Here is an 11,730-nt window from a genome sequence, read left to right on the forward strand (position 1 = left end):
AGCTCTCGGGACGGGCTGATGGCGTCGCAGAAACGTCAGTTTAATGAAGTTTTTGTGTTTTTCCTCTGCAGTGACGTCTGGTATTTCCATGAACGAACGGGGACTTGACTGAACCCGCTCCTGGCTCCGCCTTCTGTTCCAGACGTGCTGATCCGACCCAGCATCCCATCCCAGGAGGAGGAGAACGGGAAAGAACTTCACTCTGACTTTTTTATTTTTTATTTTATTTTTTTACAGCCATCACACGTTTGTCAGCTTTGAAATTCAGCCGATGTCTTTGCTCGGATAGAGAACACACACTTCACTTTTTTTTTTTCGTTCGGAGTTCTTTGCAGGGAAACAGATGATATTTGAACTCGTCGAAGGGAGCTGAGAGAGAGAGAAGAGGTGGGTGTCGGGTGCACGGCTGTTTGGTTCTTGTCCTGTTTTGTCATTAATCGCGGATATAAGATTGTTTATTTGAATTCAGGTTTGAAGCTCAGCTGTAGCTGATGCAGTTGTGTGGGTTTGATGCAAATTAAGAGTTTGATCTTGCCTAAAGAAGGTCTTGAAGAAACTTTGCAGTAACTGTGATCTAAACAATTAGTACAATTTGAAACAATGGCCCTGAAAGCAAAAGTATTGTATGATTTCCACGCTGAGAACCCAGGGGAGATCTCCATAGCAGAGAACGAGTTGGTGACTGTGTTCACTGAGGAGGAGTTGGAGGGCTGGCTGGAGGGGGAGAACACCAAAGGAGAGACTGGCTTGTTTCCTGCCTCTTATGTTGATCTCATCAAGGACCACATCAGCCCCAGCTCCAGCAACAATGGCTTCTCCTCACCCAAAACCATAGCAGCCCAGTCCCCGGCCCGCACCTCACACACTTCCTCGGACTCTCCATCTCAGAGGGGGTTTAAGGTGGGCAGCGGTGGAGGGAGCAGCTTCAACACCAGCCACGGCAGCGATGACGACTGGGACGARGACTGGGATGACAGCTCTGCGGCGACGTACGAGCCCCAGGGTTTCGGCACGACCCCTCCCATGTACCCGGTCYCCACCTCTCTGCCGGGCCGCCGGAGCAGCCAGCAGCAGCAGGCCAAGAGCTCAGCCACGGTGGGGAGGAACCTCAACAGGTTCTCCACCTTCGTCAAGTCCGGAGGGGAGGCCTTCTTGCTCGGGGAGGCATCGGCGTTCGTGAAGGATGGGGACAGGATCATTGTGGTGATGGGGAAGCACGGACCGGAGTGGCAAGAGGACCCTTATCCCTTCACATGTACCATCGATGACCCCACCAAGCAGACCAAGTTCAAAGGGATGAAGAGCTACATGTCCTACGGTCTCACCCCAACCCACACCAATATACAAGTCAACCGAAGGTACAGTCTTCTCCGCTTTCACTACCTTCTTCCTCTAAACCAATCCTCAAACCTGTCTCTCCTGCCTGCAGGTACAAACATTTCGACTGGCTCTACGCTCGGCTCGTGGAGCGTTTCCCTGTCATCTCGGTGCCCCACCTGCCAGAGAAGCAGGCCACGGGCCGCTTCGAGGAGGACTTCATCTCTAAGAGGAGGAAGGGTCTGATCTGGTGGATGAACCACATGGCTAGCCACCCAGTGCTGGCCCACTGCGACGTCTTCCAGCACTTCCTAACGTGCGGGGCAGACGAGAAGGCCTGGAAGATGGGCAAGAGGAAGGCAGAGAGGGACGAGCTGGTCGGAGCCAACTTCTTCCTCACCATCAGGTACAGTAGGAGTTACTATTGTATTGTTCCCTTTCTTGATGCTATCTCTAGTTTGGTCTCCTTTTTGTTCCAAGTGTGGTCTTTTTTTTATCCTGTATCTCTTATTACTTTCTTAGTATCGTTTAAGTGCTTGATCTTTTTCGTCTATTTGTCTCTTGGCATTTAGAGTGGTCAGCAAAGTAAGAATTTCATTCCTCAGGGAAACSTTTRATCTGTGTATYTGACAATAAACACTTCCAATCTTGAATCTTGAGTATCACTGCTGAGGTAACACATCCTCCTGACTCGTCATATATTGACGCTTTTCCAAGGTTCCCTCTGCGTCTTATTTTGACACGTCAGGTACACCCGTCGCATCAGTTACTGACGCACCAGGCATTTCCGGGTTCCCTCGGCGTCCGAGTTTGACGTGTTGGGGTCTTTGAGTTGGGGTCAGTGGTTAATATATCAGGGTTAATGGTTAATTTTATGTAGTGGGGTCAGGGATAGAATGTCTAGAGTGAATAAAGGTAATTTTTGACTTTGGGACAGTTGATTTTTGTGCATTTTCTACACTTTCTGAAATTATGACAACAGATTCCGCCCTATCTCGTCAATAACTGATGTGAAGTGGGTACCCGACGCGTCAAAATCGGACGCAGAGGGAACCTTGGAAAAGCATCAATATGTGACGACTTGTGAGTGAAAATGGGTTGGCTGAGGAGCTTGAACCGTACCATGGTTTTATTAGAAGTTTGTAACGAGCGGACACTTTAAAGCCTTGGACTACTTGCTTTTTCAGATTCAGTCTAAGATTTTTAGGATTATTCCTCATCATATATGTGAATAAACAGCACTGCACTGCACCCCTAATTTTGTTGTGACACTAATTCCATTGCAGGAGTGGTAAGATGCTTATCATCATAATAGCTGCTATTATACCAGCAGTGCTTGCAAGTTTCAGCAGCATAGAGAATCACAAATATGCACCAATGAAATAAGTCAGAAGACAATGAAATGCAATTTAAGGTCATTAAGGTGTAACTGGACCACAGCTCAGATATCAGCTGTATGGGAGCAGTTAAAATACTGACAGATAATAGGACAAAGCTGAAGCTCAAAAACGTTAAGGTTTAGTTTTCTCTTCTCCAATTGGCCCAGAGGCTGAGATAAAAAGTAGATAGAGAAAAGTTTGAACACAATTTTTTTTTTTCGTTTTTAGAAGTTGAAATAAATCCCTACTACAGTGCTTACTTCTCTATATATGGGAAGTTTTATAGAGTTATTGTCTTGTGGTGTCAGTCATGTGTAAATATCCAATTTGTCCAATTTGATTGTTGTAAAGAAAGTTGACAGAAAAACATGACAAGGTTCATGAGAGGTCATTCAAACATGACACCAGTTTGTTCGGTTGCCTTCTGATGGTTGGAAAGCTGTGCATGTCTTAAAGTGACTTTAGTTTAATTTTTMATTAGTAGGCTAGTCTGATAGTCTAAAATAGATGCCATGATGAGACCGTATCCTTGAGCCTGACCTCTAGCCAGCAACTGGAACAAGCAACTAGAAATCCRTTACTGTTCATCTAAATGTGTCCCACATGGAAATGGAATGTTATTTTTCTTTATTTGCTGATTTTTTTTTCAGTCAAATTTAAAATATATATGTATTCTCACAGAAGCATCACCACCTTACAAAACTGAAATCAACACCAAAGCAGTCTGTGCTAAAACACACTTCTCTGAGCATGAGTAAACTACCAAAAGGATTAAGCTGAAAAAAAAAGCTAGGACTGAAACAATTGCCTTTTCCCTTTTGTTTTATCAACAGCACTCCTGCTGTTCCTCTGGACCTCCAGGAAGTGGAGAACAAGATTGAAGGCTTTAAAACCTTCACCAAACGAATGGATGAGAACATCGTTGTTGTGAACACGACCATCGGCGAGTTTTCCCGCAAGCAGATGACGGGCTTCAAGAAGGAGTACCAAAAGGTCGGTCAGTCCTTCAGACTTCTCGGACAGGCTTTTGAGATGGATCAGCAGGCCTACTCGGCGGGCCTGAACAGAGCCATCGCCTACACCGGCGAGACGTACGAGACCATAGGAGAGTATTTTGCAGAGCAGCCCCGTCAGGACCTGGAACCTATTTCTGATCTGCTGGATCTTTACAAAGGACATCTGGCCAATTTTCCTGACATTGTTCACGTACAGAAAGGTCAGTGCCTACGTGTAACTTGCTTGGAATTTTGCGGTGCACAATGTGAAAAGATTGCATCAGAAGTTTCATGCGTATGAAAATCTTGCGTATATGTTTCCTGCAAAAGTGCAGAGTGAATGCTAAAGGGGACATATCCACCTTTTTTAGCTGTTACGTATGTTTTGTTGTGTACTTGGAGTCTTTAGAAGTGCAAAAAAGTTTATTTTAGTTTCTCCTGATGCAGCAGAGATAGCTTTATGTTCTGTTTGGGTCGTATTTTTCAACCCYTTCAGTTTTCTCTATTGTCTATGACGTTTTCTGAATTATTACGTTCGGTGGTCATCATTCTCCCCTGGCTCTGGGTCAGACTCTGGCTCCAACATGTAAGGCTGGAGGGACAAGTCTTTCCTTGTTGACATCATTTAATTAGTTTGTAAATAAAACATTTCTGTGCAGCTAGATAACCACAAACCCCACTATCAAACTGGAATGGTATGGGATCAATCTTGTGCCAGCAGGAACTGAATTTGAATTGCTCACATTCAATCTGAATGTGCATAATTTGAAATTGAATGCATTGGTTTGAAAATAACTTTCACTAAATTGAAACTGAATTTAATGGTTTGAATTTGAATTAAGTTGCTTTGAAACTGTATTTTGGTTTATTAAAAAAAATCAGTTTGGCTACTTTCACTTTCATTTCCAAAACTCTGATTTTTGTGTCCCACATCCTGGTCCTTGAGAAAGCCAGCCTGAGTAATCAAACACAGATCCACAGATTCATGTTTCACTTTGGTGAAGTTTTCCATCTGTAATGTAACAGAGTTGGTGCAATCCACCGTAAAATGACAAAAACAGACAGTTATTTTATTGTAGTGATTAATTTTACTTATAGAAAATCATACATCCCATCATGGATCAATCAGTTAGTAGCAGCATCTGATCAATATGTGATCCATTATGTGATGTAAATGTAACATTTACAACATATAGGTAAAGTTAGTCACTGCAATAAAATAATTTTCTGTTTTTGTCACTTTTACGGTGGATTGCATCAACTCTGTTACATACAGAAGGGAAACTTCACCGAAGTGAAACGTAAATCTGTCGATCTGTGTTTGATTACTCTGGCTGGCTTTCTCAAGGACCAGGAAGTGTGAAAAAATCTGAATTTTGGAACTGCAATTGAATTATGGAACTGAAAGTGAAAGTAGACAAACTGGATTTTTAATAAACCAAAATATAGTTTCAAAACAAATTAATTCAGATAAAAAACTTTAAATTCAGTTTCAATTCAGTAAAATTCATTTTCAAACCAATGCATTCAATTTCAAACTGAAAGTGAAAGTAGACAAACTGGATTTTTAATAAACCAAAATACAGTTTCAAAACAAATTAATTCAGATAAAAAACTTTAAATTCAGTTTCAATTGAGTAAAATTCATTTTCAAACCAATGCATTCAATTTCAAACTATGCACATTCAGATTCAATCTGAGCAATTCAAATTCAATTTCTGCTGGCACAAGCTTTATCCCATAACACCGGTCTGGGAGCTAGAAGGGGGCAGGGTAAGTGCCTCGTTTGGATTTAAAGAGACAGTATCAAAGCGAGCCGCTTTGAGACACGCCTCAGAAAAGGGGTGAAAGGGGGTCTAGTAAAGTTACAATAAGGAGGAATTCAGACCAAAGCATTGCAGTTCCACTTTATGTAGACCCTAACTGAATGATTTTAATGTGATAAAAGAAGGATTTAAAGGCATGATTTGTTTCCTTTAAGGCTAAAAGGAGCAGAACTCTTAAGTAAAAGAAACAAAAATGTTAAAATTCGAAAGCAAAAATTAGAAAAAATTGACCTGTCCAGGGTGTACCCCGCCCCTCGCACTGTGACTGCTGGATATGGGCACCAGTGACCCACGCGACCCTGAAAAGGAAGAAGCGTGTACAGAAAATGGATGGATGGATGGATGTAAACAATAGTGTAAACACTGATTCAGCAAAAACAGTTAATTCTTCAGTATCCTTTCAAGAATGGAAATAGACAGACGAGTGTCCTTTTCTGTTCATTRAACAGTGGTCTTCAGTCTTCACGCTACAGGCTGTAAATTCTTTAAAAACAGAAGATCAGCTTTCTTCATTTTTCACTTGCATCCAAAGAATTAATGATGTGTCTTCAAGGCATCCTGTCTTCAYTCTCCCTGTCTATAAATCATGTCAATATAAAAAGACAAAAAAAAAAAGAAGAAAAGAACATGCAAAGCCAGATTCTTACTGTTTCCATACCAAGAGCAACATCTGTTTTCATTTACACAACTACAGCGCAAATCTGGGTAGAAAACTGAAACCCCTGGGTCACTAAGACGAGTTCTGAGCCTCACAAAAACAACACAGAGGGGCGACACACAGGCGCAAACACACACGCACACGCACACACACGCACGCACGCACGCACGCACGCACACACGCACACACACACACACACACACACACACACACACGCACACACGCACACACACACACGCATACACGCACACACACACACGCATACACAGAGGCATTTACAAAACATTTCCAGAGGAATCAGCTTGTTAGTTCCTCACAGGTTGGGAGGAGGGGGAATGGCTGCTGGCATGCACAGGCCGGACGTTTGCCAAACCAAGAGGCACTGTTTCTATAGTCCTCTCAGCTTTCTTCTCATGTTACAATCACACCTCCAAACTATGGAAACGACCTCAATTTGGAAAAAAGTCCTTCTGGGTGACTAGATATAACCCCCCACCCCACCCCTGTTTTGATTTTATTAGCAAATATGTTTAATGTCCTCCAGAGAGTACTAAATATAAAAACACTTTATTTACTATGCAAATCAGAGCTATTATTAGCATGTCTTTATGGAGCATGGTGTTGTGGGAAATGTGTTGAACACTGCCTGGCAAAAAAGAAGTCGCCACAAAAAAATTTAAAAAAAGTCTCACTCTCTAATATTTTGTTGGACGGCCTTTAGCTTCGATTACGACACACATTCTCACTGTGGTGTTGTTTCGATAAGCTTCCTAGACCTGACCAACTGTAGCAACCCCGGATCATAGCACTGCCCCCACAGGCACAGAGGCACTAGGCATGATGGGTACATCCTCGAATACCATGGGTCCCCACTCTCCTTCCAGTTTTTAATAATGTGTTGGATAGTTCTTAGCCTAATTTTAGTAGTTTCTTCAATCTCCTCAAATGTTTTCTCTGCTTGATACCAATGTGTTGAACCTTCTTAAACAGATGGGCAACTTTTCCACAACAGGATGTGTCTTTCCACATGGTTGTTTAAGAAATGAGAAGCAACTCATTGCACCAGTTGAGGTTAAATAACGTAATTGCCCATACAGTAATGAACTAATGGGAGGCTCGTACATATTTGCTTAATAAAATCCAGGTGGTGACTTTTTTTTGGCCAGGCAGTGCATTTTTCTTTTCTGTAATTCCAAAAACATACAWTCTGAAGTATCAATATATTTACACTCCAAAAAAGAACTAAAACATGTGTAGTAATAGCAACATTGACCTAATGATGCTTTTGTGAAACACAACTTGACTAACCGATGAYCAGCTGTGAAAATTGTGCAAATAATTAATGCAAAATTCCCCCTTGCAAATCATCATCGGCTTTATCAGTCCAGATGAACGCCCTCAGTGCAGGGTCGGAGCGTGTTTTGCCGCTGCCGTCATCGGAAACCTGGTTTTTGAACGTGTCAGCTCAGTAACACCCATGACCTCATAGCCCTGACAGATAGTCTACTCCGCTGTCTGGATTGTGAAATGAGCACGCCTGACTAAAGATTGCTAGTTTAGTCTCACTTTCCACAACAGCTAACTTAGCAAGATAATAATAAACTATAATAATAATAATGGTTTGATTACACACTTAAGCTCTGTGTTTTTTTTTAAGATAACCTTCACGCTTCTTTTAGTGGCTCTGAGTTCCACAGATACTGCAGTTGACCTTGTAATACAGAGCCAAGACATTTCTCCAGTTGCAAATTTGAAAAAACATTATCACAATAGTGCTAAAAAGAGAGAAAACTAAACTTAAGATGAGCTTCTTTGTTGTCTTTAATATCGTGTTACAGTATCAGCAGTCTCAGTTTGGTTTTAAGATGTAAAAGGAAACATCTGACTTGAATGAGCTGAGTTTCCTGGGCTTCGTGTCCCATGTTGCCCCTGAACTGCAGGAATGCAGGCTTTGTATTAGGTTCCCCTCCTCCTCCTCCTTTTCTTCCCTTTTCTTTCCTCCTTCCCTTCTGTGGATATTTCCCACAGAAACAGCGGTACAAAAGTTCAGATTACAGCGCTGCAGTCGCCTTGAGGGGAGCAAAACCCTAGTGTAGGTGTAATGCTTTGGTTTATCTTTTTTTAAATGGGGAAACAGAAAAAGCGAGCATGAGTTAGTGAATTAGGACCAGCTTGTTCATCATTTCCTTCACACGGTGCCATGTCAGGGCTTCGCTCCCACTTCTCCATTCCCCTTTTATTAGTCAGGCCTGTTCAAACGTTACCACTTCCCCACTAAAAGTTGAGTCACATCAAACATTATGAGACGTGTCTGGGTGTTGGGCAATGTCAAAGAAAAGAAGCCTGGAAAAATCTAACAGCCAGCTCATTTTTAGAGTTAACAACTCACACCCACTAAATCACACTGAAGTCCTACTATAGGTCCTCTTGCTGAAATATTGTATGCTTACAAGATAGGCCAATAGAGCTTTAATTGGCCAAAAAAGTTTGATTTTGTAGACATACTGTGAACCATACAGAGATTTTCTAAGGAAGTCAAAATAATAAATAGTAACAGAAATCCGCAAAATAGTTCCTTGTCTTGGTTCTCAGTTACTTGTCGGGTTAGAAAGGGTGCTTTTGGAGTGGCAGGCAGAGATGGCGGTTCCCATWCTTGCAGAGCTGTAATGCATGCCATCTGTTTTTCTGTATACCTAAAATGTCATTTGTTTCTTTATCCTCAGTACGTTTTGTGGTTTGTGTTCATAAACAGGATTTTAAGCTGAGTTAAAGAGGCTTTTTAGTTTGGTTCCCCCAGACAAGTCTCATAATGTTTAATGTGACTCAGTTTGGTTGGGAGTAGTGGTTCACATAAGAAAGGAAACACCCTTTTAAAAAGTTGATACCCAATAAATTGTTTGCAGCTCCTTTCAAGAAACATGCAGCTAATTTTTTGACGCACTATGTGTCAGGCTCAAAAGGTCGGGCTGGTTGGTTTATAGTGAATCAGAAGAGCCGACTCCCAATCAAGTGAGAGCCAGCTCCCCAATCTTTGTTTTCCTTTCGCTGGTCTTTCAATCGCATTCGTACGGAGCCTGCGAAAAGACATGGGGAATTTTGTTTTGTTTTGCGTTCCCAAGCAGTAGTATTGCGTTACCTCGCAATACGTTTTGCGTTCCCTCCCAAAAGTCGTTTAGTTGTGCCTACCAGTTTATTAACAAATTCACATGCTCACCATTATATTTGATTTAATTGACTACTCTAATTCAGCTTCAGGATGAATATATCACACAGCCATCCATGGAAGTATGCCAATATTTCAACTCAGTGTAGCTAGGCAATATCAGTGTCAATTTCCCGAACTTGTGCCGACACATCCTTTTTCGGTAACTGGATATTTCAAAATAAAAGTCTGATTTAATTCAGTTCATACAAAACAAACCTTTGCGTAGGAACGTAAAACAATATTGCGAGGTAACGCAAAGGTATTGCAAGGGAACACAAAATAAAATAAAATTTCCGCATGTCCCCTCGCGAGTTCCATATGTTCAAGGATAAAGGACATGGGTGGCAAACTTAGACCTCAAGAGACATTACCCTTCATGTTTCTCTTGTTTCTCTACTCCACACACCTGATTTGAATGAATGGGTGATTAATCTGCAGAACTTGAAAAGGTACTTCAGTCACTGAATCAGGTGTATTGGAGCAGAGAAACAAGTAACACATGCAAGATAGCGACCCTTGAGCACCAGAATCGCCCATCCCTGTTATAGAATCATACATTTATATGAAAACAGATGGGAGGGGGACAGACATGACAGTCAAATGGAGCATCTGTCTGTCCCCTCAGGGGCCCAGAATATTTAATATGTTGAATAAAATTAAAAGTTTGATTAAAATCTTTAAAGAATAAGGCTACAGATTATAAATTGAGTTGTTTGGTAGTTGGCTTTCTTTGGGAGCTGTTCCACAACTTCCCACCATGATGGCGCAGTACTAACATGCAATGTGAGTTTTTCTCCCCCTGAAATAGAAATATAACCCTTTGTTTCATTTTGCCATCATTTAACAGGTGCACTAACCAAGGTAAAAGACTGTCCGAAGCAGGAAGGCGAGCTCCACGAACGCTGCAACATCATATCTTGTGCCACGCTGGCAGAAATCCAGCACTTCCACCGAACACGCGTGCGAGACTTCCGCTCGCAGATGCAACACCACCTCCGCCAGCAGATCAGCTTCTTCCAGAAGATTACCGCCAAACTAGAGGATGCACTGCAGAAGTATGACTTTGATCAATAATAGTCTTTTGAAAGAATAATAAAAAAACAAACGAACAAAAAAAAACAATGGGTTTTTCATCTGGCACAAGCCACAGGACAAGATGCTGGATTGTTTGAATGACTGTGACGAGTTTACCAGCTGCAGCTGCATATCTGACAGCTCAGCAGTTCTGTGGAAGGTATTTAAAAACCTGTTTCAGCATGCTGCTTGAATCACAACTTCTGGGTCATGCCTTTGCCTCCACTGCTTCCAAGTGCTTCATGTATGTAGTGAGTTTAAACCAAACTYAACAAGGACTGAAAACCCCTTAATCTCTAGTGGCTCGAGCTCAAAGACTAGATTTAATTGACTTTTTTATGATCATTATCTCTGTTTACTTTTACTTGAAGACCTACTCAGTATTGTTCGGTTGCACAGTTTGCAGATGTTTGTGAAAGGTGGCAACGTGGGCATTATCTGCTCTATTCATTCCAGTTAGTAAAAATARGATTTAAAATTTTGACCTCTTGTGTCTTTTATAGCTCACAAACTAAAAGAGCGTTTTGGATGTCACGTCTCATAAAATGGGATATCAAAAATGTTTGGAGAAAAATTGCTTTACATGTAACCTGGTACTAAAATGAACTCACAATTGTTTGTTGTGATCACTATTTTGCCGCTGAACCCAGAGGAACTGGCAAAAGAAGAAGAAAAATAGTATTTCTGGTAAATGTGGTTCTTTCAGGCGTGGGTCCACAACTGTTTACTGTCAGTGAATTTTATAGGGTTTACAACAAGACAACCAACTATTCTCTGGTTGTTATTCAAGCTTTTATTATTATTATTATCATCATTATTATTATTATTATTATTATTAAATTGCTGGAACAAATTTCTTTTACTGACAGAATTTATATAAAAAAATAAAAGTGAATTATATATATATATATATATATATATATACATATATATATAATGTTTGTAATGTGTTCTCTTTTTCAGCATCACCTGGCTTGTATCCTGTCTTTACATTATTGTTTAATTCTTTTAAATAGCATAAAATGATTATAATAGTCTGAGGTTTTAGCAGCTGTTTTAAATAGAAATCTTTACATTTTAATGTTCAAAATGTGCACTATATTTTTGTGCTGCTTAAAAATACAATAGCAACACTTTTTCTGTTCTTTGATTAGATGTGTCACAAAGGTATGATTTGAAGTTTAAAATCTGTACTTAATGTTTTTGTCAAGCCAGAGATTTCCTGAAGAAGAGCAGTGTTTAACGTTGAAGACAGCAGCATCTGTGTTCCTGATAT

At 40.9% G+C, this 11,730-nt stretch overlaps 1 protein-coding gene across 1 annotated transcript; it reads left to right on the forward strand.

Annotated features, from left to right (window-relative positions):
• Nucleotides 1-80: 80 nt before the first annotated feature.
• Nucleotides 81-11,307, forward strand: LOC106513516 (sorting nexin-18). Its single transcript, XM_014002383.1, has 4 exons — nucleotides 81-1,358; nucleotides 1,430-1,723; nucleotides 3,530-3,912; nucleotides 10,228-11,307. Exons 1-4 carry the CDS (start codon nucleotides 601-603, stop codon nucleotides 10,452-10,454), a joined length of 1,662 nt encoding a protein of 553 aa, XP_013857837.1. The 5' UTR covers nucleotides 81-600; the 3' UTR covers nucleotides 10,455-11,307.
• The last annotated feature ends 423 nt before the right edge of the window (nucleotides 11,308-11,730 follow it).

The sequence above is a fragment of the Austrofundulus limnaeus genome, unplaced genomic scaffold, assembly GCF_001266775.1.
Source record: "Austrofundulus limnaeus strain Quisiro unplaced genomic scaffold, Austrofundulus_limnaeus-1.0 Scaffold13, whole genome shotgun sequence".
NCBI lineage: Eukaryota > Metazoa > Chordata > Actinopteri > Cyprinodontiformes > Rivulidae > Austrofundulus > Austrofundulus limnaeus.